The sequence below is a fragment of the Brachyistius frenatus genome, unplaced genomic scaffold (assembly GCF_029030835.1).
Source record: "Brachyistius frenatus isolate BFR_SWC_R1_liver_20210118 unplaced genomic scaffold, ASM2903083v1 Contig_55, whole genome shotgun sequence".
Classification (NCBI taxonomy): Eukaryota; Metazoa; Chordata; class Actinopteri; family Embiotocidae; genus Brachyistius; species Brachyistius frenatus.
Window position 1 is genome coordinate 966820 of NW_027210654.1, and position 21397 is coordinate 988216.

General features: G+C 42.3%; 1 protein-coding gene across 2 annotated transcripts in view; it reads right to left on the minus strand.

Moving 5' to 3' along the window:
- tspan9a (tetraspanin 9a) overlaps positions 1-21397 on the minus strand; it is a 159460-nt gene that overhangs the window by 63068 nt on the left and 74995 nt on the right. The window contains exon 4 of one of the 2 annotated variants that reach the window (XM_069705307.1): positions 4574-4653. In XM_069705307.1, the coding sequence (XP_069561408.1) occupies positions 4574-4636 (63 nt within the window). In that variant the 5' untranslated portion in view covers positions 4637-4653. Of the gene's footprint in view, positions 1-4573; positions 5739-21397 lie in introns of those variants that run through there. The other variant, XM_069705305.1, reaches the window with a different exon arrangement.

Genomic DNA, 21397 nt, shown 5'->3' on the forward strand with positions numbered 1-21397 from the left:
ATGGAGTTCAGCTGTGCTTGTTGTGAAAAAAAAATAAAAATGAGGAAGAAGAAAAAAAACGTTTGCTGGAAAACACGCTTTCCTGAGCCATAAAAGACGACTGAACTTTTCATGTGCCGATATGGAGAATGAAAAGCAGGCAAATTGCTTCTGCACCTTAGACGGAAACCCCAGGGGGTTCCGGTCTACGGTGGAAGCAAAGGGACAGATTGTGTGAATTTTTTTTTTTAATGGATATCCAACTGAACCAAACCCAGACGTTCACACACTGACATATGCATATATATATATATATATACACACACACACACACACACACACACACACACACACACACACACACACACACACACACACACACACACACACACACACACACACACACACACACACACACACAGCTTACAAACTGTCAATAACTTTACGCTTTGTAGCATCAGTGCGTGGGTACATTTAAAACCTCTAATGTCAAATTCAGTGATTAAATCGACAGGGAAACTAATCTTTTGTTACCTCCAACCAAATGGTTTATAAATCCTCCAGCAATCCCCTAAGTAAGCACAGGAATTCATGAATGCTAAAAACACTTGGTGTTCTCTCCTCTAACAATAAGGAAGCTTTGATACCACCACCTCTCTTGTACTTGTAAGACAAGACTGCTGAGCTGACACCTTTCCTTTAAATATGAATATCAAATGTGAGACTTTGGCTTTTGATACTGCATTATAATGACACAGCTGGGATGGTCCCATTAACCCACAGTACAACCTATCTCGACCAAAGAAGTGCTGGGTGCTGCTTTTGATTCGGTAGAATGAATTCCTGGTGGTGTTTTCAGGCTTTTAATCTTTTTCAAACGAGTTCAATGTCACTGGACAAAAATAAATGCAGCAGTGGACAATGAATTGAATCTTGAATTGGAGAGTTTAACGGTGGAGGCTGTGAGAACAGTGAAAACACTGCAGAGTAAGAGGCTGAAATCCGTGCTGCCAGCAAGAACATCAACACTGATATGCTCTCAAGGTTGACACCAATAGGACTTAACATCAATCATCCCATCAGGTTGGTCAAACAGAAACTCAGTGTGTGTGTGTGTGTGTGTGTGTGTGTGTGTGTGTGTGTGTGTGTGTGTGTGTGTGTGTGTGTGTGTGTGTGTGTGTGTGTGTGTGTGTGTGTGTGTGTGTGTGTGTGTGACAGAGAGAAAGCACAATAGATCCCCTTCCCAACTAAACCACACACTTTGTCACACATTGTCACACCACAAAGAACATTGGCTTTGATGATGCTGGCTTTAGCATAGAGCGGTCCGAAGGAGCTGTGCTCTCAATCCTTAACTGTACAACTCAATACTGCTCTAATCTGTCCAAAACTCCCCCTACAGCTCAGCCTCTTCTAATCCCTTATAAGAAAGAGGAGGCAGATGGTCATGAACAACTGCTGGGGGGCCTGAGGATGAGCGCATGTATAGAAATGCCTGGAGTGCCTGCCTCTGTTTACCTCGTGCTTCAAGTTACCACTGTAAGACCCATGCAGCGGATGGTGTGTGGGTGGCGAGTGTACTTCCAAGGATGGCTGTTCTGTGTGTGTGTGTGTGTGTGTGTGTGTGTGTGTGTGCACAGCAAGTGTACTTGTGCATGTGCAGAAAGAGGAGACCCATGCTGTACCTGGTGTCAGATTACTGCAGCACACCATTCCCTCACTTCAGTCCTGAGATGAGATGTCAGAACTTAAGAGGCGAACCTCACTACCAGCTGCAGTAACCTTGTGATTCCTAGAGTGTCAGAGGTAGAGCAGCGCAGTCCCAGGGGTGTCAAGATACAACATACCTCTCGCCCTCCTCCGTCAGTCGGTGCTGAGGCATCCCGTCCCGACCCCTCTTTGACGAGTGCACCGTTTATTCCCAAATCCACTAACCTTCAAATGGGTGTGCTGCCTTAGAATCCAGAGTGCCACTCAAACATCCCCCAATGAGCCACAGGCTGCCGCATGCTGATGGTCTGAGACCCACCCATGGGACACTGATCAAACTGTCATTAAAGTGATCTAGCGGTGGGCGGAAAACAAGAGTATCAATCTGCCGGAGTAGATGGCAACATGCCTGGTGGGTCTTCATCAAGAGAACATTACCAGAGTCAAAATTCAATTATTGCACAGCAAGGAATGAGAAGAAGGTCTATCTCCACGAAAGCTCCCTATGCCCTCCCCTTCCCCCCAGAAACATACAGGCACACCTATGTTCACACATATGATGATGCCTCAAATCTCACACTAAAGGGTGAGAATTTGCATGCTCTCATGGTGGCTGTAATGCATTTCCAACAAGCTAGGCTCCTCACAAATCGGAGGCCACCAGCCTTGAAATCCAAAGCCTCTTTTCCAACTCCTTATTAGCGGTGTGCAGTAGCCTGTTTATAGTGGCGGGGTTTTGCCACCGAAAAGGGTTAAGCACAAAATGAGCCTGGAGAGGACCTGGGAAGTAAAAGCCTTTGTACAAATCCCCTGTGACTGGCCCTTAAGAAGCTAGCGGATAATAATGACCTTATGACCCCTGTTAAAGGTTGACCTGTATCAGTGCACTGAGGCTGCCTCTGATCTATCACACGAGTCACCAGCCACTGACAAACAGGTGAGTGATGGTGTCCCTGTGTCTAATATGGCTTTGAACTATAATATTTAACTCACAGCTCTAAGGAATAATTAATCCACACATTAATGAAAAATCCTCAGTACAAATTTGATTGATCAAGAATATGTATGAAGCTGAAAGACAATTAACTTTCATTCTCAGGAGACTGGATCAGCCTGTGGAGGTGTTTATAGTGGCTTTCTATGTTTTTAAACCACTTACACATAAGTCTGTTGATCAAGAAAGCCAATTTCAAAGCAGGCTACACACGCTTTTGTTAATAGATTAATGGTTAGCTTTGAGGTGCAATGCACATTTAGTCTTATCTAATCAGTGTCCTGAATAGCCTGAGTACCAAATTATTACATTAAATCAATTGAACTTTGTTTGGCCACAAGATGTAAAAAGGGCATTTTTAAAAGATATTATTCAGTTGATATTTAAATAATGTTGTTGTACTTGATTAATTTTCAATTCATGTACTTCCTTTGCTTAGATTACGCTATGAAAAAAAAAGGTCCTTTCATCTGTTTAAACGAAGCTTTCAAGATGAGAAAACATCCATTTTGTAAGAATGAATAACCGCTGATTGAGCGTTGATGTGGTCGACAATCAGTTGAAGAGAAACTGCTTGAAAAATTCAGTTCAAACAGTGGTGAGCTATTGGGATGTCTTTGCCAATCAGTCTTACTTATGCTCCTGTGGATTGGCTTATGATATGAGACTGAAGTGGAGATATTGCCCTCAAGCAGCTGAAAGGTCCACAGCTTCAATGGTGAGCCCGGCCACTAGCAGTGCGCTCCGTTTTATGTACGAGGTGGACAATGGGATAGATATACGTTTGTGTGGTGCATGTGTCTGTCTGTGTTATTAATGCTCGCCTCTTCACAGCTGGGCCCCAGCTAATGCCCACTCCGCTGCCTCCACGGTGTCCCAGTTAGCAGGGCTCACAACCCAGTGACATGGTGGGCCTGGTTGGTAGAGTCCCCAGTGTTGGGATGTTTTTACGCTTCACGCTTCGCTGCATCCACACAAAAGACTTGGCCTCATAACCCATAAGCCCCATAATCCATTCTGTAAACATTCAAGGGATGCCCACTTTTACGATAAATGCCCATGCATGGGTAAACAGCAGAGCCTGCCACACGCTGACCAGGTTTCTCTGACTGAAACCTATTTGTGAGTAAAACTGGCAAAGCATGGGGATCACTATTACACTACATTTCTTTTTTTTTTTCTGTGGCTACTGTAAATACTCCAATTATGGTGATTCTGTACTTGGGCTTGATCACTATAGTTTAATTATTTAATTACAGTGGATTCCTTCCATTGATTTACAATTGATCCCAGCTTCCTCCAAGAGCAAAGGCGTTTAATTAAAAGAGTGAATAATAAAGAGAGGTGAGCAAATCTGATCACTTGAAACTATTGCTGACCGCCTCTGCTCATATCTCCTTGGGCATATTGTGTAGCTCATCTTTGTAACTACCCTGCAGAAGGATCTTTCCCCTGCATACTTGCAGAAGCAGCATTTCAGCTCCAGGTTCACAGTAAATTATATTACCATCCAAATGAGTGACCCCTCCCCACCAAATACAAAAGGAGACCTGGTGCAATGCCACTGATTCAGTCATGACATCCGAGAATAGCAGCACTCACAGAGAGGAACAGGCAGAAACACCCTGATGTAATTAGAAACGCATGATCGCCCTGACAGCCAACATTTTGTCTGACAATAATGTTCCCTGATTAATATTGTAAAAGAAAAACTTATCACACACTGAGCCTTCACGTTTGTTACCAGAGATGTGGATAATAACTATTGACTCACTCAAGCCAGATTTACTCTGTCGGCCTCATCCTCCGAGCCACACAGCATTAACATCAACTAGATCAACGTGAACAAGTTTAATGGGAACCGTATCAAGAAAATAATGGGCCACTTACCCAGAAGATGAGGTTGAAGATGAACATCATATACTTCAAGCAGCAGAGGCAGCCTCTTGCCATGTTGCACTTCTTGAATTCTAAAAGGAACACAAAGGATAGATCCAGGTAAAAGACAACGTATTTGCTGCCTTTGGGTGAGCTGTACTTGTTGTTGGTCTTGTCTCCTGCGCCGGCGTCAGCTGCCGCTCCAGTCTGTGCCTGCTGCGCGTTTTTGCGCGGCCCCGTGGAGCCGTAGAAAGCGCCGGCAGTGAAGCCGCGGCCGCCAAATGGGCGGCCAGACGTGGAGGCTTGAGCAAAATCGGAGTCACGGCTATCTACGGAGGGGCTACGGTGAATGGCTGACTCCTCACTGCTGGACTTCTCCATGCTCTAGGGCTGCAGCTGCTGATGAATGGCTCTCTGACGCACAGTCTACCATAGTCTCAGAGATGACAGGACAGAGCAACTTGCCCTCCAAATTGCCACTGCTTCACTCTCTGAAGCAATAAGGGATAAAAGCCACACAGCAGCACAACTACATCCACCTCAGAACACACAGCTGGATGAGAAAGTCTCCTGAATAGAAGTGAGTTGAAGTGGACTGGTCAGGCACCTCTGGCAGGGAAAAGTGTCCTTTGCCTGCTGCCGCTGTCTTGCTGTGATAATCCTGAAGTCGCTGTGCAGAAGGGTCCTGCGAGGAGCATTACCCTCGCCTTATCGCAGGACTGTCTCTCTGGGAAGAAGTTACAGCACTCCTTCTTTCCCCTCCTGTAATATCACTCTCCTCCTGTGCTGCTTATTGCGTTGCCCGGCTGTTCCAGTGTGAGTGAGACCCTGGTGAGTCTCAGCTGCTCCACTTCCACGTTCTCTTGCTGACCTGGTAACTTTACTCCCCTCCTTTTTCTCTTCTCTCCTCTTCCCACTGCCTCGCTCTTTCTCAGACCTCCTCTTCCCTCTGTGGGTGCTGATGTACTCTTCTTCTTGGTCTATCTCTCTCTGTGTGTCTCTTTCTGACTCTGTCTGTCTCGCTCTGTCTCTTTCTGTGTGTGCCTGTCTCCTCTAGTGTACCATTCTGGGCTCAGCGGCTCAGTCCTCCGCACTGCCGGTGCTCTGCTCTCCCAATAGCAGCGCACTGGCTGATGTGCTATTATCGGCAGACGCAACTAACGGGCATTCCCTATCTCTGAACAAGAGCGCTGCCCTCCTCCCCCAGCTCTCTCTCTCTCTCTCGCTCTATGGCTCTCTCTCCCGCTCAGCACCTCCCCACTGCTGAGCAGACAGCCAATGCAGCAGCTGCTACCAGACCCGAGCTCCTCCTACCCACTCCCCGTGTCTTTATTAAGCCCATCACTGTGTTTGCTTTGACTATACATACTCAGCAATTTTATCTCCATCAGGGGAATTGAAAGGTCAGAGGTGAGATCAACAAAATATAACAAAAAAACAACAACCCATGAAGTGGGAAGGTGTGTGGAGTAGCAGCTTTAAGGGCTGTGAGGTGGAAATTTGCTGGCAGGTTCTTTTGCTCATGAAAAGCATTGACATTCGGCTTGCTGATGACATTGACACCTGCAATTTTACAGAGGCTTTTCACATTATTCTATTTTGTGAAAATGTATTGATTAATGTTGCCATATATAAACCACAGTTAATTCTGACAGCGAGTGATTTATCATATATGTCTGACAAATAGCTTGAAAAAGCAGACAACAACGCCTTGAAGGATTTCTGCATCTGAAGAAGAAGCAGAAGAAGGAGTACTTTATTGATCCCTATGGGGAAATTGAGCCTCTGCATTTGACCCGTGCTACACACACACACACACACACACACACACACACACACACACACACACACACACACACACACACACACACACACACACACACACACACACACACACACACACACACACACACACACACACACACACACACACACACACACACACCCGGAGCAGTGGACTGCTGCACTGTAGAGCCTGGGGACCAACTCCTGCTCTTCTTTTGCCAGCGTCTTTGGTCAGAGGCTACTGACAGGGAGAAATGATGGGGGTGGTGGCGACAGTACTAAGCTGCAGCTCGGTCATGCTCTTACTATGTGTTATTCATCGCTGCACTGCCCACATCCATGTAAGGGAACCCAATTAACTGACAGCGTCCAGGCTTTGGAATTATGGCACCATCTGAAGCACGGAAAGAGGATACTGGCTTTAAGATGCTGAACACTCTCTGACTCAAAGCCGGGGTTAAATGCTGAATAGCCCTGCTCATTCACATACTAAGCTGACAAAATATTGTAATGCTTTGATTTTTAAATTGTCCACACACCCCAAATAGCTCCATGAATAACACCATCAGAGAACAAAGTTTGAAAGGTAGAGGATCCTCAAACAACAGCCAGCCACTGTCACTTTTATTAACACAAGGTAATTGTCACCATAATCAATATCAGTCTGTCTGTGTGAGCTTGCCAGGCCTTAATTTTTACCCTCACTGGACCGTAACAACTAAAATAACAGTATAATTGCCCTTATTGACTGTCAGTATTAACTTTTCTTCGAGTCTAGTGAAAACAGGACCAGCGCTTGACTGCACATTGCCCGGCTGCGGTAATGTGAGGTCGAGCGCTGAGTGGTGGTGATGGCCAAGCGTACAGGCAGGTGGAGGGAGAGCTTTAACTCAGTGGTCTCAAAGGTAAATCCAGGACTACCCATCTGACAAAGACCAGGTAATCCAGCCATCTTGTGTCCATTTGTTTGGCGAGGAAGCTCACGTATTGTGGGTAAAACACAGAGAAATTATGCAAAACCAGGCTTTAGCTATGGTGGTGTACCTTTAGAGCACATTAAAATAAGATCTAGTTTTACTGATGTGCGAGACTATTGTTTTGCTTCTGGAAGTCTTGTCATCACCAGCGACGCCTTTGGAAAGTGTCTGTTCTCAGCCCAGAAATGTTCCAGCACATAGCCAACTATAAAAGAACTACCTGCCATTTTTACATTTTCATCGTGTAACAGACAAATTGAAGAGAATGTGTGTTAGCTGGTGAGCGTAAGGGGTGCTAGTAGGCAGGTATTGTTACCTTCGGAGAGCCAGGCAAACTGTTTCCCTTATTATGCTATGCTACACAAACAGACTGCTCGCCATAATTTTGTACAACTATATTTACCCTACAGACATTTTGTCAGTCTTCCCATTTAAATTTAGGCGAGAAAGACAACAAGCACATTTCCCAAAATGCCACAGTATTTCTTTAATAAAATGAGTCATTACTAAAAAAAATACCCTGTGTGTGTTATGAAAGGGTTATCCTGACACTTGTTTTGTTTATGAAGAGGAAATGTGAATACTTCTCAAAAACTGGTACAGTATTGGTGCTTTCAGGAGAAAATCATACATTTCTACATTTTTACTTTTTAGGAGGTAATGAAGAGTATGACTATTTTTTATGCTGATAATGCATCTTTTGAGGTTCCTGTGTTCTTGAAAAAAATTATTAAATAAAAGATTACACAATGTTCCTCTGTCAACCTGGAGAAGACTTTGTTCTGACACCTGTATTTAACGCTTCACTTTAGCCTTGACAAATAAATCTCAAAAGTGTTCATCCACGTTTGTTTTTTTTGCAGATGGCAGATTTGATATCTATTAAAGGTAGCAACTCCACGCACAGCTATCACAGGTATACCACTCACATAATTAAAACAGGTGCGCAGTTTCAAGTGGAAAGGTTTCCCATCAGCCTCCTCGAGGTCACATGAAAAACTGGCCACTAATTCAAATTCAATACAATCTACGTCACTACTGTTCCCTCTGAGAGTTGCCCACATTTATCAGACCACCCATGGAGCTCTCAGTGTGCATGTCACTGATTCCTCAAGTAGCCTGAAGGACACATCCAAGCCCGCGTAGATCCATCTATCGACACAGAGTAACAGGGTGCTACTGCATTAGGCTGAGAGGCTGAGAGAGAGCAAGAGAAAAGGAGACAAAGCGGGACTCGGGAGAAACGAACGTCTGTGGGATGACACAGAGGAGTTGAAGCTTGGAGAGAAGATGAAAAAATATATGTGGAGCAGCAGCAGAGCAGACCAGAGCAGAGCGAGCGCTTGGGCTTAGATAGAAAGGGTGAGTGGGATGAGATTGCATTCAAACATTCTCCCTCGTGCAGAGTAAATCTGGCAGCTCCTATAACATATGTATGTTGCAAAGACAGGACTGAGGAGATTAGAGCTCGGAGGGGACCAAGTGGGACTTTGCAAGAGCTCTTCAGACAAGGCTTCACAAAAGGTAACGGGAGGCAAACAATTAACCCTGCACCCGTGTCAGGGCACTATAAGCCGATAATGACACATTCGTAGTATCAAGAATATGTGTCATCCAATATCTCCTCAAAAGAAGAAGTTTAAGTATGCAAGACAGAGAGTGTGTGGTCTGGATAATAAAGACATTCCAGCCTGAAAACAGCGGATGGTAGATTTATTAAACAGACTTGTAGTAAATTTTAGAGTCTGTCACTATTGAATATTAAAGACCTGTGCAATTAAATACTGCATTAGAACCATGGATTTAAGTTGCAGGCAATTGACTTCAATATTATCTCATGCATCGGAAAATGTCTACCGAAGCTACTTGCAGTGGATTTGTGGTATAGTTCTCAAATATATGTATCAGTATAATATATACAGGGACTGTTTGCACATGTTTGTGGCTTTTGTTGAGGTTTACTTTGTCAGTTCAGCTCGTGGGCCAATACTCAGGCTTGCTCTGGAAAACAGGGAAGATATCTATTTCCCAGCAATTCAGCTGGGGAATATTAAAGACATATTTTACTTTCATAAACAAAGGGATTTGCAACAAAACAAATAATCAGTACTGAAAGCATCCCGACATTTAGCCCAAACTATGGGTTGAACTTCAAAAAATACTGGATCTATATTTCCCATAATTAAACTGGAATGCTCATTCGTTAGCCCATTCATACAGCTTATAAGTGTCACATCTGCAGTTCATCCAACCTGAATAGTCGCTTATTTTATTGGCCTTTTGTACCAGTTTTCCACTGCCAAGCTATTAGCTGTAGTTTTAATCGATCTCCATTCATACATAAAGTCCTGTTTACAGGATCCAGCAGAACAACCGATTCCTTTGACAAAAATACAAAGTAAGTTAAGAATCATAAGGTATTTTGCAGACCATCAGCTAAAGCTACAGAAAGGCTCTGTTAGTCGGTACAACAGAGAAGACAAAAGGACAAAATATTAACTGGGGGAGCGGGGGTGGGGGCTGAGAAATGAAATCCATTCACGTTATAGTGCTTTGATTTTTGAGTTGAAATAGGCTTTTGATAAGGTGTGTTCTCAGCGTACTTCATCTGTGAAGCATGGCAACAAAATGACAGACTAGTGCGTATGAAAGGTGAGTTTGCTTGAGAGAATGTTTTTTGATACCATAACTGTGTAGTAAGACTGAGTAAGACTTTGATGGCTTTAATTTTTTATTTTCGCTTCAGAAGTTTGTTTTGGCAGCTTTTACTGATAGATGTTTGTTTTTCTCAGATTTTTTTTTTTAATCTAAAATGAATACTTTTTTCTGTTGGTTGCTTTTATTGTGTTGTGTGTTGTTTTTTATGTAATAATCTGATGTTATCATTTTTGACTTTTTACAGACAGCTTGACTAATAAGCCTGTTAGTCAAAGCGTAAATGCTAGATGTGAACATCTGTGACTCTCATGTTGCCCAAAATTTCACTGAATAAAAGACCATAATTTTCTTTAACACAGCTGATATAGTCACACATGGTCACGAGATAAGTGGGTGATATTTAGGGGAATATGTTGAATTTGCAGGTGGGTGTCATTTACTGTGCTGTTGTCATCTGTTAACATGCCTGAGTGGCCATGGAGGCAAATGAGCAGATCAGGACTCCAGGAGGGGTTTCAGATGAAGTTTCATTTATTTTGACCTAATAACACCACACCAAAGGTTCGCCATCACCTACCAATTCCCACCAGTCGCTACCATTCTCCCGACACAAACAAACTGAGCTCCTTATATACATTTGCTCACTCTAATTAGCCCAGACATACCATCTACAGGCAAGTATATATATATATATATATATATATATATATATATATCAATTTATTTACAATAAATATTTAAATATTTCACGAACCCAAATATATCAATAATAATTTTGAAATATTTACAGTCCCTATAAATAGAGTAAATTATCAACACCTAATTTATCAAAAGCAACACATATCTTGACTTCCCCCCTACCCACTTCCTGTGGTTGGTACTTCCTGGAACTGTAAATAGGAGGGGGGGGGGGACTATTTTGCACAAACACCCTGGGAAGAGGAAACAGAGTTGTTGCAATATTTACCAATAATATAAACCAACTTTAATCTTTAGCTTGGCACTCTATATGCTCCATTGTTCTGTCACATAACTAATGAGACATCACAATCAGTCTGTTCAATCAGTCACTCACTGCACTTGTCAATTTGTTTGTTCCCAGGGAGAACAAAAGGAACCACTCAACGTCCCAGCTGTGCACAGGGCTCCCAGCATCCACAGTCCAACAATAAATACATTTAATAAAATTGTGTTCTCTCTTTGGCATCTTTATCACATCACATCTCTTAAATACTGTCCGCAGCACAGGTAACGGCAGTGCGTCGTTACATCATCTATACAGATACAGAATTCTTCAAAATATTTACCCGTGCTAATGAAATCTGATTCAAATCTGTGATGTTCGTGAACTCAAAAGTTTGTTTCGTCTAAGAGAGATTCAATCAAGATTTGTTTTTAATTTGATATATAAAACCTGTTTTCACTCAATCCCCTTGCATGCTCCCAAACTTTCCAAGATGCCTTGGCGAGATTCCAATTTAGACCCACTATTTTTAGCCAAATTGATAAACAGAATTATGTCTTTCTTGGGGTAAATGTCAGCACTTTTTCATGTCTTTGATATCCTGCCACTGAATGTCTCCGATTTACTGACTAAGAATTGAATTATGACCTGCACAGCCACAGTCACAAGGTCATCTCACTCATGACGGTATCCCAAAAATAAAACAGCGGCTTCTTTAAAATGGCAATCTATGAAATCTTTAAGAAAATGTGACAATCTCAAAAACAACAGCAGATTCGGGTGACAGTGATATCTTCTAAATTACTATAATTCAAGAATTAAAAATGGGACTGCTGCTTTTTACGAGGTGTTAATAGGATAAAAATATCTACAAGACTATTACAAGCTAATTTATCTTTGCTCATATTACACAAGGAATTTATGATGCATACCTTTGATCAGTCAACGTGAAACCATATCAGACCTGCAGACATGCAGTAAATGACATGTAACAGCACATGGTACTGGTGTGAATGTGTGATCAAGGCCTGAGCATAAGGAGAGGATTAAAGCTACAAAAGGTTTCCTCCCACACAATATGTCACTGTCAGTGGGCCTTAGATCCCCTCAAGGCCAAGTACGTTGCTGTGGACACAAACAGACAACATGACCATGTCCTGCCCAGACCATATACTTTGGGAAAAGTAAACAGTATGAGTTCAAACTAAATAAACAGTAAGATGTGCACCTATTTGCGCGGCCTGATCAAAGACAACGCTGTGATGTAGAAATGAGCTGAGAAGTAATTAATTCGGACATCTGTCTCATCTGCCAAGCAAATTAAAATCACATGTCAATCTGGTTTGATATTTATAGTTCTATCTTGCCCTTTTATGATACCCTGAATATTACCCTCGGAGAAGAGGCCGGCCAGACAGACGTGCCATTCTTCAGTCATTCTTGGTGATTTGCAACCAAGAAGTCAATAAAGGTGTCTGGAAAAGGGTGTTAATTAGGAATTTATAACATCGCGCTCCCCTGAAGATCCAATTGTGATAGCATGTGTAGGTTCCTGATAATGCCGCTAAAGCTGCAAAAGGATCAAGCACTCTTTCTTAAAGTCAAATAACTTGAACAGTTGGTGTTATTGACCATGTACACAGCACGACACTGCTCCGCCAGACCTATCTAATACACTTATTTCAGAACATTTCAGTTGTGTAACTGTGTATTTTTCCTCTCAATTGGGAAAACCCCTGACCAGTACCATTGTGTAAGAGGAACCAACTGCTGAGAATTGCGGACAGATCTTTGCAGCTCTTGTCAGGATGAGCGAAACAGCAGCAGTTATGACATCTCCACACACCAGCAGACACAGAGGTGCACGCGGTCTGCCCACACACACAGACACACACTCTCACACCCATACAACATGAAATACACACAAAGCCGCAAGGCCCCAGAAGTCACTCCTGCAGCCAGAGCCCTAATCTAAACTTAATTCCTGCAAGCACATCCATCAGAGCGGTGGGAGATAAGGTAGGACACGAGAGACAGGCAGGGTTTTACAAGTAAAGTGACTATACTCCGCTTACAGGATAGTACATTAGCATTTAGATCAGAAAGCGTCTCTCGCCATTGAAATGCAACAAGGTATCACAGTGCAGTAAAGCCCTATCAATAAAGGCCGTCACAGGGGGGACTCAAATGACTGTGATGTCTATAGCAGTACATTATATGAATCCCAGAATAGCCTGTTAGATAAATCAAGAGCGACACAGCATTCTGATAATGTTGATCAAAGGAGGGGAATAACTTATGTCCACCAATGTCCTACGCTTTATGTAATATTTAAGAGACTCATAACTGTATGAACAAGATGAAATGTCAGCAATATCTTATCCAGTTCAGTGTGGAATCAAGCCACTGAGTTCAGGGCTCTGTTATCGATATACTGGGCCTGTCTTAATTAAAGTCTTTAAAAAAGCGAGCTGAATTTCTTCTTCAGTGATCATTTTGAAGTGGCACATTTCAGATTTTTCTGTTATTAATATGGTAATAATATATAAAATATAGATATAAAGTCGTTGAAAGTATTCTTGAACAAATATAAGGAATAAAATAATGTGTATTTATAAGTTGGAGACTAAAACTTGGTATGCTAATTAGACATTTTGTATTATTAACTTTTCTCTAAATCAAAAACTCAAACAATAAAATTTTAGGCAGTTAAATGTGGTTTTAGTTTTACTCATAAAAAGTTTGGTCTTTCATGATGCATTACAGTGGAACACAGTGGGTAATGAAAAAAATGACACAAGATGTTGATCCTAGAAAATTACATAATTGATTTGATATTTACACAAATTTTTTAAAAAATAAAGTGGCAGGAAAGTAGTCATGGAAGGTGTCAATAACCTCATTAGCATGCTGCCACCAGGAACACTAGTTAATGTGCTAGAGCACCTGTGAAAATTAGCAAATCCATTCATTGTTCAAAATATGGCATAAAGGAAATAATTGGCACTTTTAAAGTCAAATCATTGTTGATGGATTTATTTGAAGCAATAAATGCCTCAATACATTTTCAGAGTCTCTGAAAAGCAGCTGCAAAATTGGTTGTTCTTCCAGCACCAGCACCCTCATTTAATGAGTTAAGTGGCATAGACGGTGTCCCAGAAGAATAAGTCAATTGAACTGTGTGGGTTGTCAATGGCATGCTGCCTCTCAAAAAGAAATCACAACCTTGTTCCCTTAATTTTTATTGCAACTAGCTAGGTTTCCAACACAGAAAATGGCACGCAGAGGATGTTATGGCCGAGGATTCATTTTGTAGCGATTGACTCGGATGTCCCCCCCCATGAGAGAAAATAGAAGCAGGTGATGGATCTTTTATGCTGAAAGTAAAAGAGAGACGGGATAAAGAGGACGTATGTATCACTTAAGAGTCCGTGTCACACGGAAAAAATGGCAACCGCAAGGGAAGCGATGCCACTCACAGCTCAAGTTTCCATACGCTGTGAATGCCACAGGCACGACATTAAAACTATTTAAGGCTGCGGAGGCAGAAGAATAAATGTTGGCCAGATCTTTCTTAGCTCTGGAACCTCGAAGCCCTGTGGGGGAGTTGTGTCCGTGTGTCGCCTCGTAAGATAGCCAAAGAAAACACTCAAATCTCCTCCTGTGCTTCAAGGAAACAGGTTATAGGGCCTGCCGGAGAGCTAAAAGCCAAAAATGTCCTCTGGGTGCTATATGGTTAGACAGGGTGAGACAAGACATATGTAAAAGAGGAGTAGGAGGTGGACAAACAAACGGTCCATTACAGACAATCTGGTTAACAGCATGTGGTGTTTTCTGGACTCACGGAGGACTCCTTTACGTACGATATACCCTTTCTCTGTATTTGTTTTCTCTCGACGGCTGCAGTGGACATCACTGTATGTTGTCTGGGACAAACCCCTCTCAGCTCCAATCTGTGCATGATGTCCTGTCTGTTCGTATAGCGGGATTAAAGCGTCGGTCTGTGTGGGAAATAAGGTCAACATCGCGGTTTCATATCTGGTTTCCAACTCGTAAGAGGGTGGGAAACAGCTGGCGCCAAACACAGCACATGTCTGCATCATGTGAAGTCTGTACAACATGAGCGTCAGTCAATAAGCAGATGAACACGCTGCGTCTTTGAAGGGAAGTTAAGGAAGCTGCTGACACAGCAATGAGGATCAAATGGAGTTCATCAATATTTTACTTGGCTGTAGAAAGGAGGTCGCATGGCTGTGCAGCGCTGAGGTTAAGATGCAGAAAGTTGGATTTGCACAAGAGGGGTTGCAAAATATATTTTGTGAGAGGAAAGACAGCGCATGAAATGGTAAAGTATGCTTCTCTCTGCTTGTCACGCTATTCAGTGCGAGGCTCCTGGCTGAGGATTCAAAGACATGGATGGATTAAAGACACAACAGAATGCCTGAGGAGCTTCACCATTGTGTGCATCACAAATACATCTCATCCCCATCTTTGACACTTCCAGACAGTTGTTTGTACCTCAGGGACATTGATCACCACATGATCTCGGGCTGGCTATGATACACAGTCTTAACATTAACATAATCTCGTCATAAAATGATATTTGCACACCCACAGAATGAAGGAGAAAGAGAAAGAGGGAAGTGGGCAGAGAGAGAGAGAAAAAAAAGATCAAACCACGTATGGTGGAAACCTGTAGAGAGAAGAAGATGGCCCAGCTCAGTTCAGCTCCAATCTTACCAGCTGGGTTGCACCTCCCCACAATATGGCAAGCCCCTAATGCCCATGTGTGACTGGGTATGGTATGTGTGAGAGGGAGGGCAACCCCGGAGAAGAGAGCTGAGGAGACAGGGCGAGAGAGGAGAGAGGAGAGAGGAGAGAGGAGAGACGAAGGTAGCAGACGGTGGCAAAATGTCCTGGATCCCTTCACTTTTACAGGAACTGCCCTGCTGGGGATTAATGCCCTCCTCTAAACAAGCAGCTGTCATTTCGTTGTGTTTGTGGAGCAACCTCCAGATATGAATGAGCAACTGCTGATAAAGCAACAGATAATACGTGCCATAAAATATTACTACACTTGTAAGAGATACCAATGTCTGCACACCTTTTCTATGAAAATAAATCCTGGCTGCAACCTTTGTGAAAGCTCCTGTCTAAACAGACTACAATGTGAAACAACAAGGAGTAGAGGAAAAAAACTACAGTTGATGGATGATTTATGTAAACAACACAAAAAGAATGCACATAGCCTCTTCACCTCTATGGCGGGGGGAATGAAAACAGCAGATGTCTACAGAGCTGCAAAAATGGTGTGGAACAAGCCACAAGGAGCCTCCTTTACAACCTTGTAAACACGGGAACACATTGTCTGATTATCTTCGAAACATAATGTCACTGCAACACTATATCCATCTGTTTCAGTAGAAGCACTCTCTAATACACAAATAATTCCCCAAAAATATTTATTTATACATGTTCACGTTCTTACACAGCGTTCCAAGGATACACTAATACATGAAAATGGACACACACACACACACACACACACACACACACACACACACACACACACACACACACACACACACACACACACACACACACACACACACACACACACACACACACACCACCCAATCGATAACATACATATATAGTAGAGTAAGTTCCCTGTGGAATCCCCTACGGTGTTAAAGGTTGCCCAAGCAGAAAATGGAATTTGCAGCTTTGCAACAACATCATGTGGACAGCACTAATGATATAAATACATTTGAATGTTTACCAACTGATAAAGTAATGTATTACTTTGAGTATCTGGAAACAATACCAAAACATCTGTTATGCACACAGGAAGAGGCCAATTTGCATAGCTGCAAAATATTGTTAATTAAAGTCTGCAGTATCTCCAGAGTCCGAGCTGAAATTGGCTCTGGCTACTTTTCTGATTTCACCTACTTACACATTTCGTGCTGATGGCTTGGAATTCTCTTTTCCCTTTGAGGACTGATGATTATAAATTTGCTCAATATTCTCACACCCCGTGTCATGCTTTCTGCAGCTTGATACGAGAGCCAAATTGCTTGTAGATGATTTAAATGAAAATAATTTTTTGTTTCACCACAAATCCCAAAACATAATGAAGGAGGCAAAGCAATTTATGCAGAACATTGAGTTTAACATTATTCATTGTGTGCTATATATATATATATATATATATATACATATATACACAGTGTAAATAAGCAGCATAAATTAATGTATTTTCTCGAAGGAAATGATTGAATATTAATTCTAACAAGATTAACCATGACATGTCCCAAAAACTTCAGAGGCAGAAGGTCAGCGAAATGTGAGCGACTCTGCCAGTCTGTCATACATTTTTTTTTTTACATCAGTCGCAAAAGCACAGGGTTCCCCTCAAAATGATTTAGGGCCAGAAAATAGCTTTCCTCTGACCCATGGCAATGGATTATAATATCTGCGTCTCCTCCCGAGTGCTCAAATCACCGTCTGCACACAGTAACGCTACTTCACGTTGTATGGAAAGCTGCTTGTTGAGGGTAGCTGTCAATGCCATTGCAAAAGAGCACATTATATCTTTGAGAGCCAATTATTTTTCCGAAGGAAGACAAAAGTAGTCATGTTGTATAGGCTTGCACACCGAAGAACACCGACTTCTACGCACATATAATTACAATCACATCACCACTTCTTCGAGACACCATTCGGCATCTGAAAATCATCCCATGTAGACTCTGCCAGGTAAAAACTAATATTCTGCAAGTGTTGCAGAAGAATGACAGTATACCTCATATAGAGTTCATCCCTCCCAAAGCACAGCTCGACTGTTAAACACACACACAGAACAGCAGGAACAGAGGAGATGTTTACCTCTATGCCCCCACCTAAGAAACCAGATATGGGGCTAAGGCACAGCCTGCCTGCCTGCAGAGTTACACTACATTTAATGCAGGATCTCTCCTCTTTCTCTTCAGTGCACACAACTGTATATTTTATGCAGTCATCTCTCTCAGTCCCTTTCACAAACACACACGCACACACACACGCTCTCTCCCGTCACTTCCTATTCACACACTGACCTTTGGCAAAGAGAAAGCAGCCTCAGTAACTCGGCTGCTTCACATTTAAATAAAGAATCCTACGTGGTTCTTCCAGGGACGAGATCCAGGGTTAACATCACTATTATAGTAAGCTAATCGTCACGCACACATGGAAAGCCATTGCTGGTATGATATGTGTGAGAGCGAGGGCAACAGGTTAGAAAATGGTCAAAATAATGGGAAACTAATGGTTAAGTATTAAAATTCATCATGGTTTAACAACTGACAGTCACCCTCTGCCTGTAGAGGATCAGTACTGAGTGGTAGGTCAAATGTTATAATTTCTTTTGATTTGACACATCTTTGTCAGACAATGATCCTCATATAAGTCAGTTAAAAGTTCACTTAATGTCCCTCGGTGTGTGTGTGTCCATGTGTGGTCCTGTTTCTGTGATAGTTTTCCTTTTCTTTTTTTTTTCTGTTTGCTGGCGTAAAACATGGAATCCAGGCGGGCTGGGTCAGCCGTTCCCCAATGCAGGTCGTCAGGAGTTTTATTTCCCGTTTGGGGCGCGCTCGGCTCCAGTCTGTCTTCACTGTGGTATTCCTGCCACATCACAGGTGGAGGCAAAGAGCAACTGCACAGAATGTTGAAGCAGAAGATTAGGGGGGGAAGGGGACCGTCCTTCATCTTCAATCTTTCAACATATCACACAGTCATCGTCTATTTGAACAAGTTGGCACCTTACATAATGAGTGAATGGCGGTTTGTTGAAGAGTCGTACAGGTTAACTTTTTTTTTTTTTTTTTTTTTAAGGCATTCAGAGTGCAGGCGAGTGGAAGACATCTGTCAATTGTCAATATATTTCTGATAAGGAAATGCACACATAATTTAGTATTCCTGAATATACCGTAGTGCACGTCTGGCCTGTTCACACACAAGAAGACACTGCATTATGACTCATGCCAATCCATAAGGAGACAGCAGAACAAATAGAACTGGAGTTAAAGGTCTCGCTGCCCTTTATCTGAACTACATTTTGTACTGGGGACCATAGACACCTAACAATTCCACTCCACTCTCGCTGGCTCTCTGTGCTGCATCCACATTAATATTCATAATATCAGCTCAAATTTCACACTGCAATTCATTACACCCGAGCATTTTGTTACTCAAGGTGACTGCAGAGGGAAGGGAATGTGCAAACATATTTGAGGACACTGTCTCACCACACAATACTTTCAACCTTCTGCTACAATGTAGGGCTAAATGTAATTTAATCTGGCGTAATAGCTTATGGTGGTAAACATATTAATAGTACATATTAATGCATCCAACCAGGGAACTGGAAAATTCAAGGAACGGCTTCACAGACATACTGGAAAGTATATTCCGTCCATGGATTGCCCTTATGATTTGTCTATCATTACTTACCTCATTAATAGGTGCTAATTTTGCCTCGAGTTATTTTCCCTCGGTTCTTTTTTTTTTCTTTTCTTGTTTTATTGTTGTAACGGTTTCAGCTTTTTTCAAGAATCATCAAAAAAGCTGCCGCTGTGAGCTGCGACTGTCACAGTAAAGCTGACACATTCAGACTAGAAGCTTTAATGGATATGTGATACACGCGATTAAACAAGCCTCTGGGCTCGTATTCATGAAGCTTCTAGGAATAGCAAAAGGAACTGATCTGGGATCACTATTTGGGTCACGTGACCACATTTGCTCCACTGTAAGATACCTAATGCATTCCTGATCAGCGTCTAGATCTGGGTGCGCTCTAAGCTCCGGGCGGAAACAAAGTGACATTGAAGGCTTGAATGTCGGAGCAACAATGACAGGCTGAATCCGCAGGGTGTCAACATCTGTGACAGCCTGGAAATCAGGGTCAGAGGTCTTTCACATCTGATCCACAACTGCCTGCAGCTTCACACCCCACACATTCGGGGGGGTTTTCAGACAGGCCTCTTTCCAACCCCCCTCCTCACCCCACCTTGTTTCTGCTTACTGTTGCACCTTTTCAAACATTGACTGAATTGGTGGGGCTAGAGTATAGACCACATGAGGAAACATGATAAATAGTGCAAAGCGAATTAGCTTTAAACTGTGTTGACTGGAAACAGAGAGAATTGCCTCACACTCTTCTCCATCTGGAGTGGGTTTGACACACCGTCCCACAGAGATAACATGGAGATAGAGCATGAAGGCACAGAAATAGAGCCATGTGATTAGAAGGAAACGGGTACTGCTACGCTCGAAGCAACCCCAGGAATGAAATTGTGCCATGTTGACAGCGTCTTTGATAATGAAATGCCATCATTGAGGGCTCTTGTATTGGTTTGTGTTCCAAAATGACTACAGAAATCACCAAGAGCACTGTGGGATACATCTACTGTATATTATGCAGCACGGGCAATTAGTAAGCATTCCTCAAAACGATTTCTTATCCTCGTGCATTTCCTTCTGCTCATGGATTTCTGCTACACAGGGCTTCCAGAAGGGCAACCATAGCTGGAGGGAACAGTTATTTTGCTTATTAAAACAAATGTGTACGCTATTCGGACTGACACTGATTTGATACAGCTCATACTGGGAAATGTAAGTAAATGATTACTCAGCCAAGCGTCCCGTTGGGGATGAATTTCTGACTTGAGATGCACCGTAAAAAAAAAAAAAAAATGTATCATTCAGTTAACAATGTGTACAACTGACTAAAATATAAACCAAGCCACCTTATGAAAATCTATTTGTGTTCTCAACTGAGCACCTGTGCTGATGTCCTGATACATGCTCAATATTCCATGTCTTCACTGTTTTACAATGCTGTGATTGAAGCTACTCCACAGTCCTATGTAAATAGTACACGTGGCTGTTGTAATTACTGGTCACAACTATTTCCATATGAAACTAATCACCAGTTTCCTTGTTATTAAACCATACTGTTCTTGGCCTCTATGCAATCGTGCTGTTTATAAGGTTGGGAATAATTTGCAGTCAGCTGCGAAGTCACTTGGCTGAGTGATGAAATGTTTAAATGTTTTTTCCTCTAAGTTTTGGGTCCAGATGAACTGATTCAACTTTCTGGTATCTGTGCTGATGTTTTGTGCTCTGGAATTTGTTAACCACGGTACATATGCGGGACATTTGGAAAGCAAAAAAAAATATTTATGAGTTTGGACTTCAGCAACCATTAGAAGACACGATAGCTTTAAAGTAACCTGTATCAAATAAACAAAGAAATGTAATGATGCTTTCAGCAGTAAATACTTTTCCAGCAACATAACCACAATCTGTTACTTAGAAGTAGCTGCTAGCTTAACATATCTGATGCTGGAAAACAGAAATATCATCACACGATGGCTTTGCTAAACATTTATTGTGAGTCCGTATTTGCTG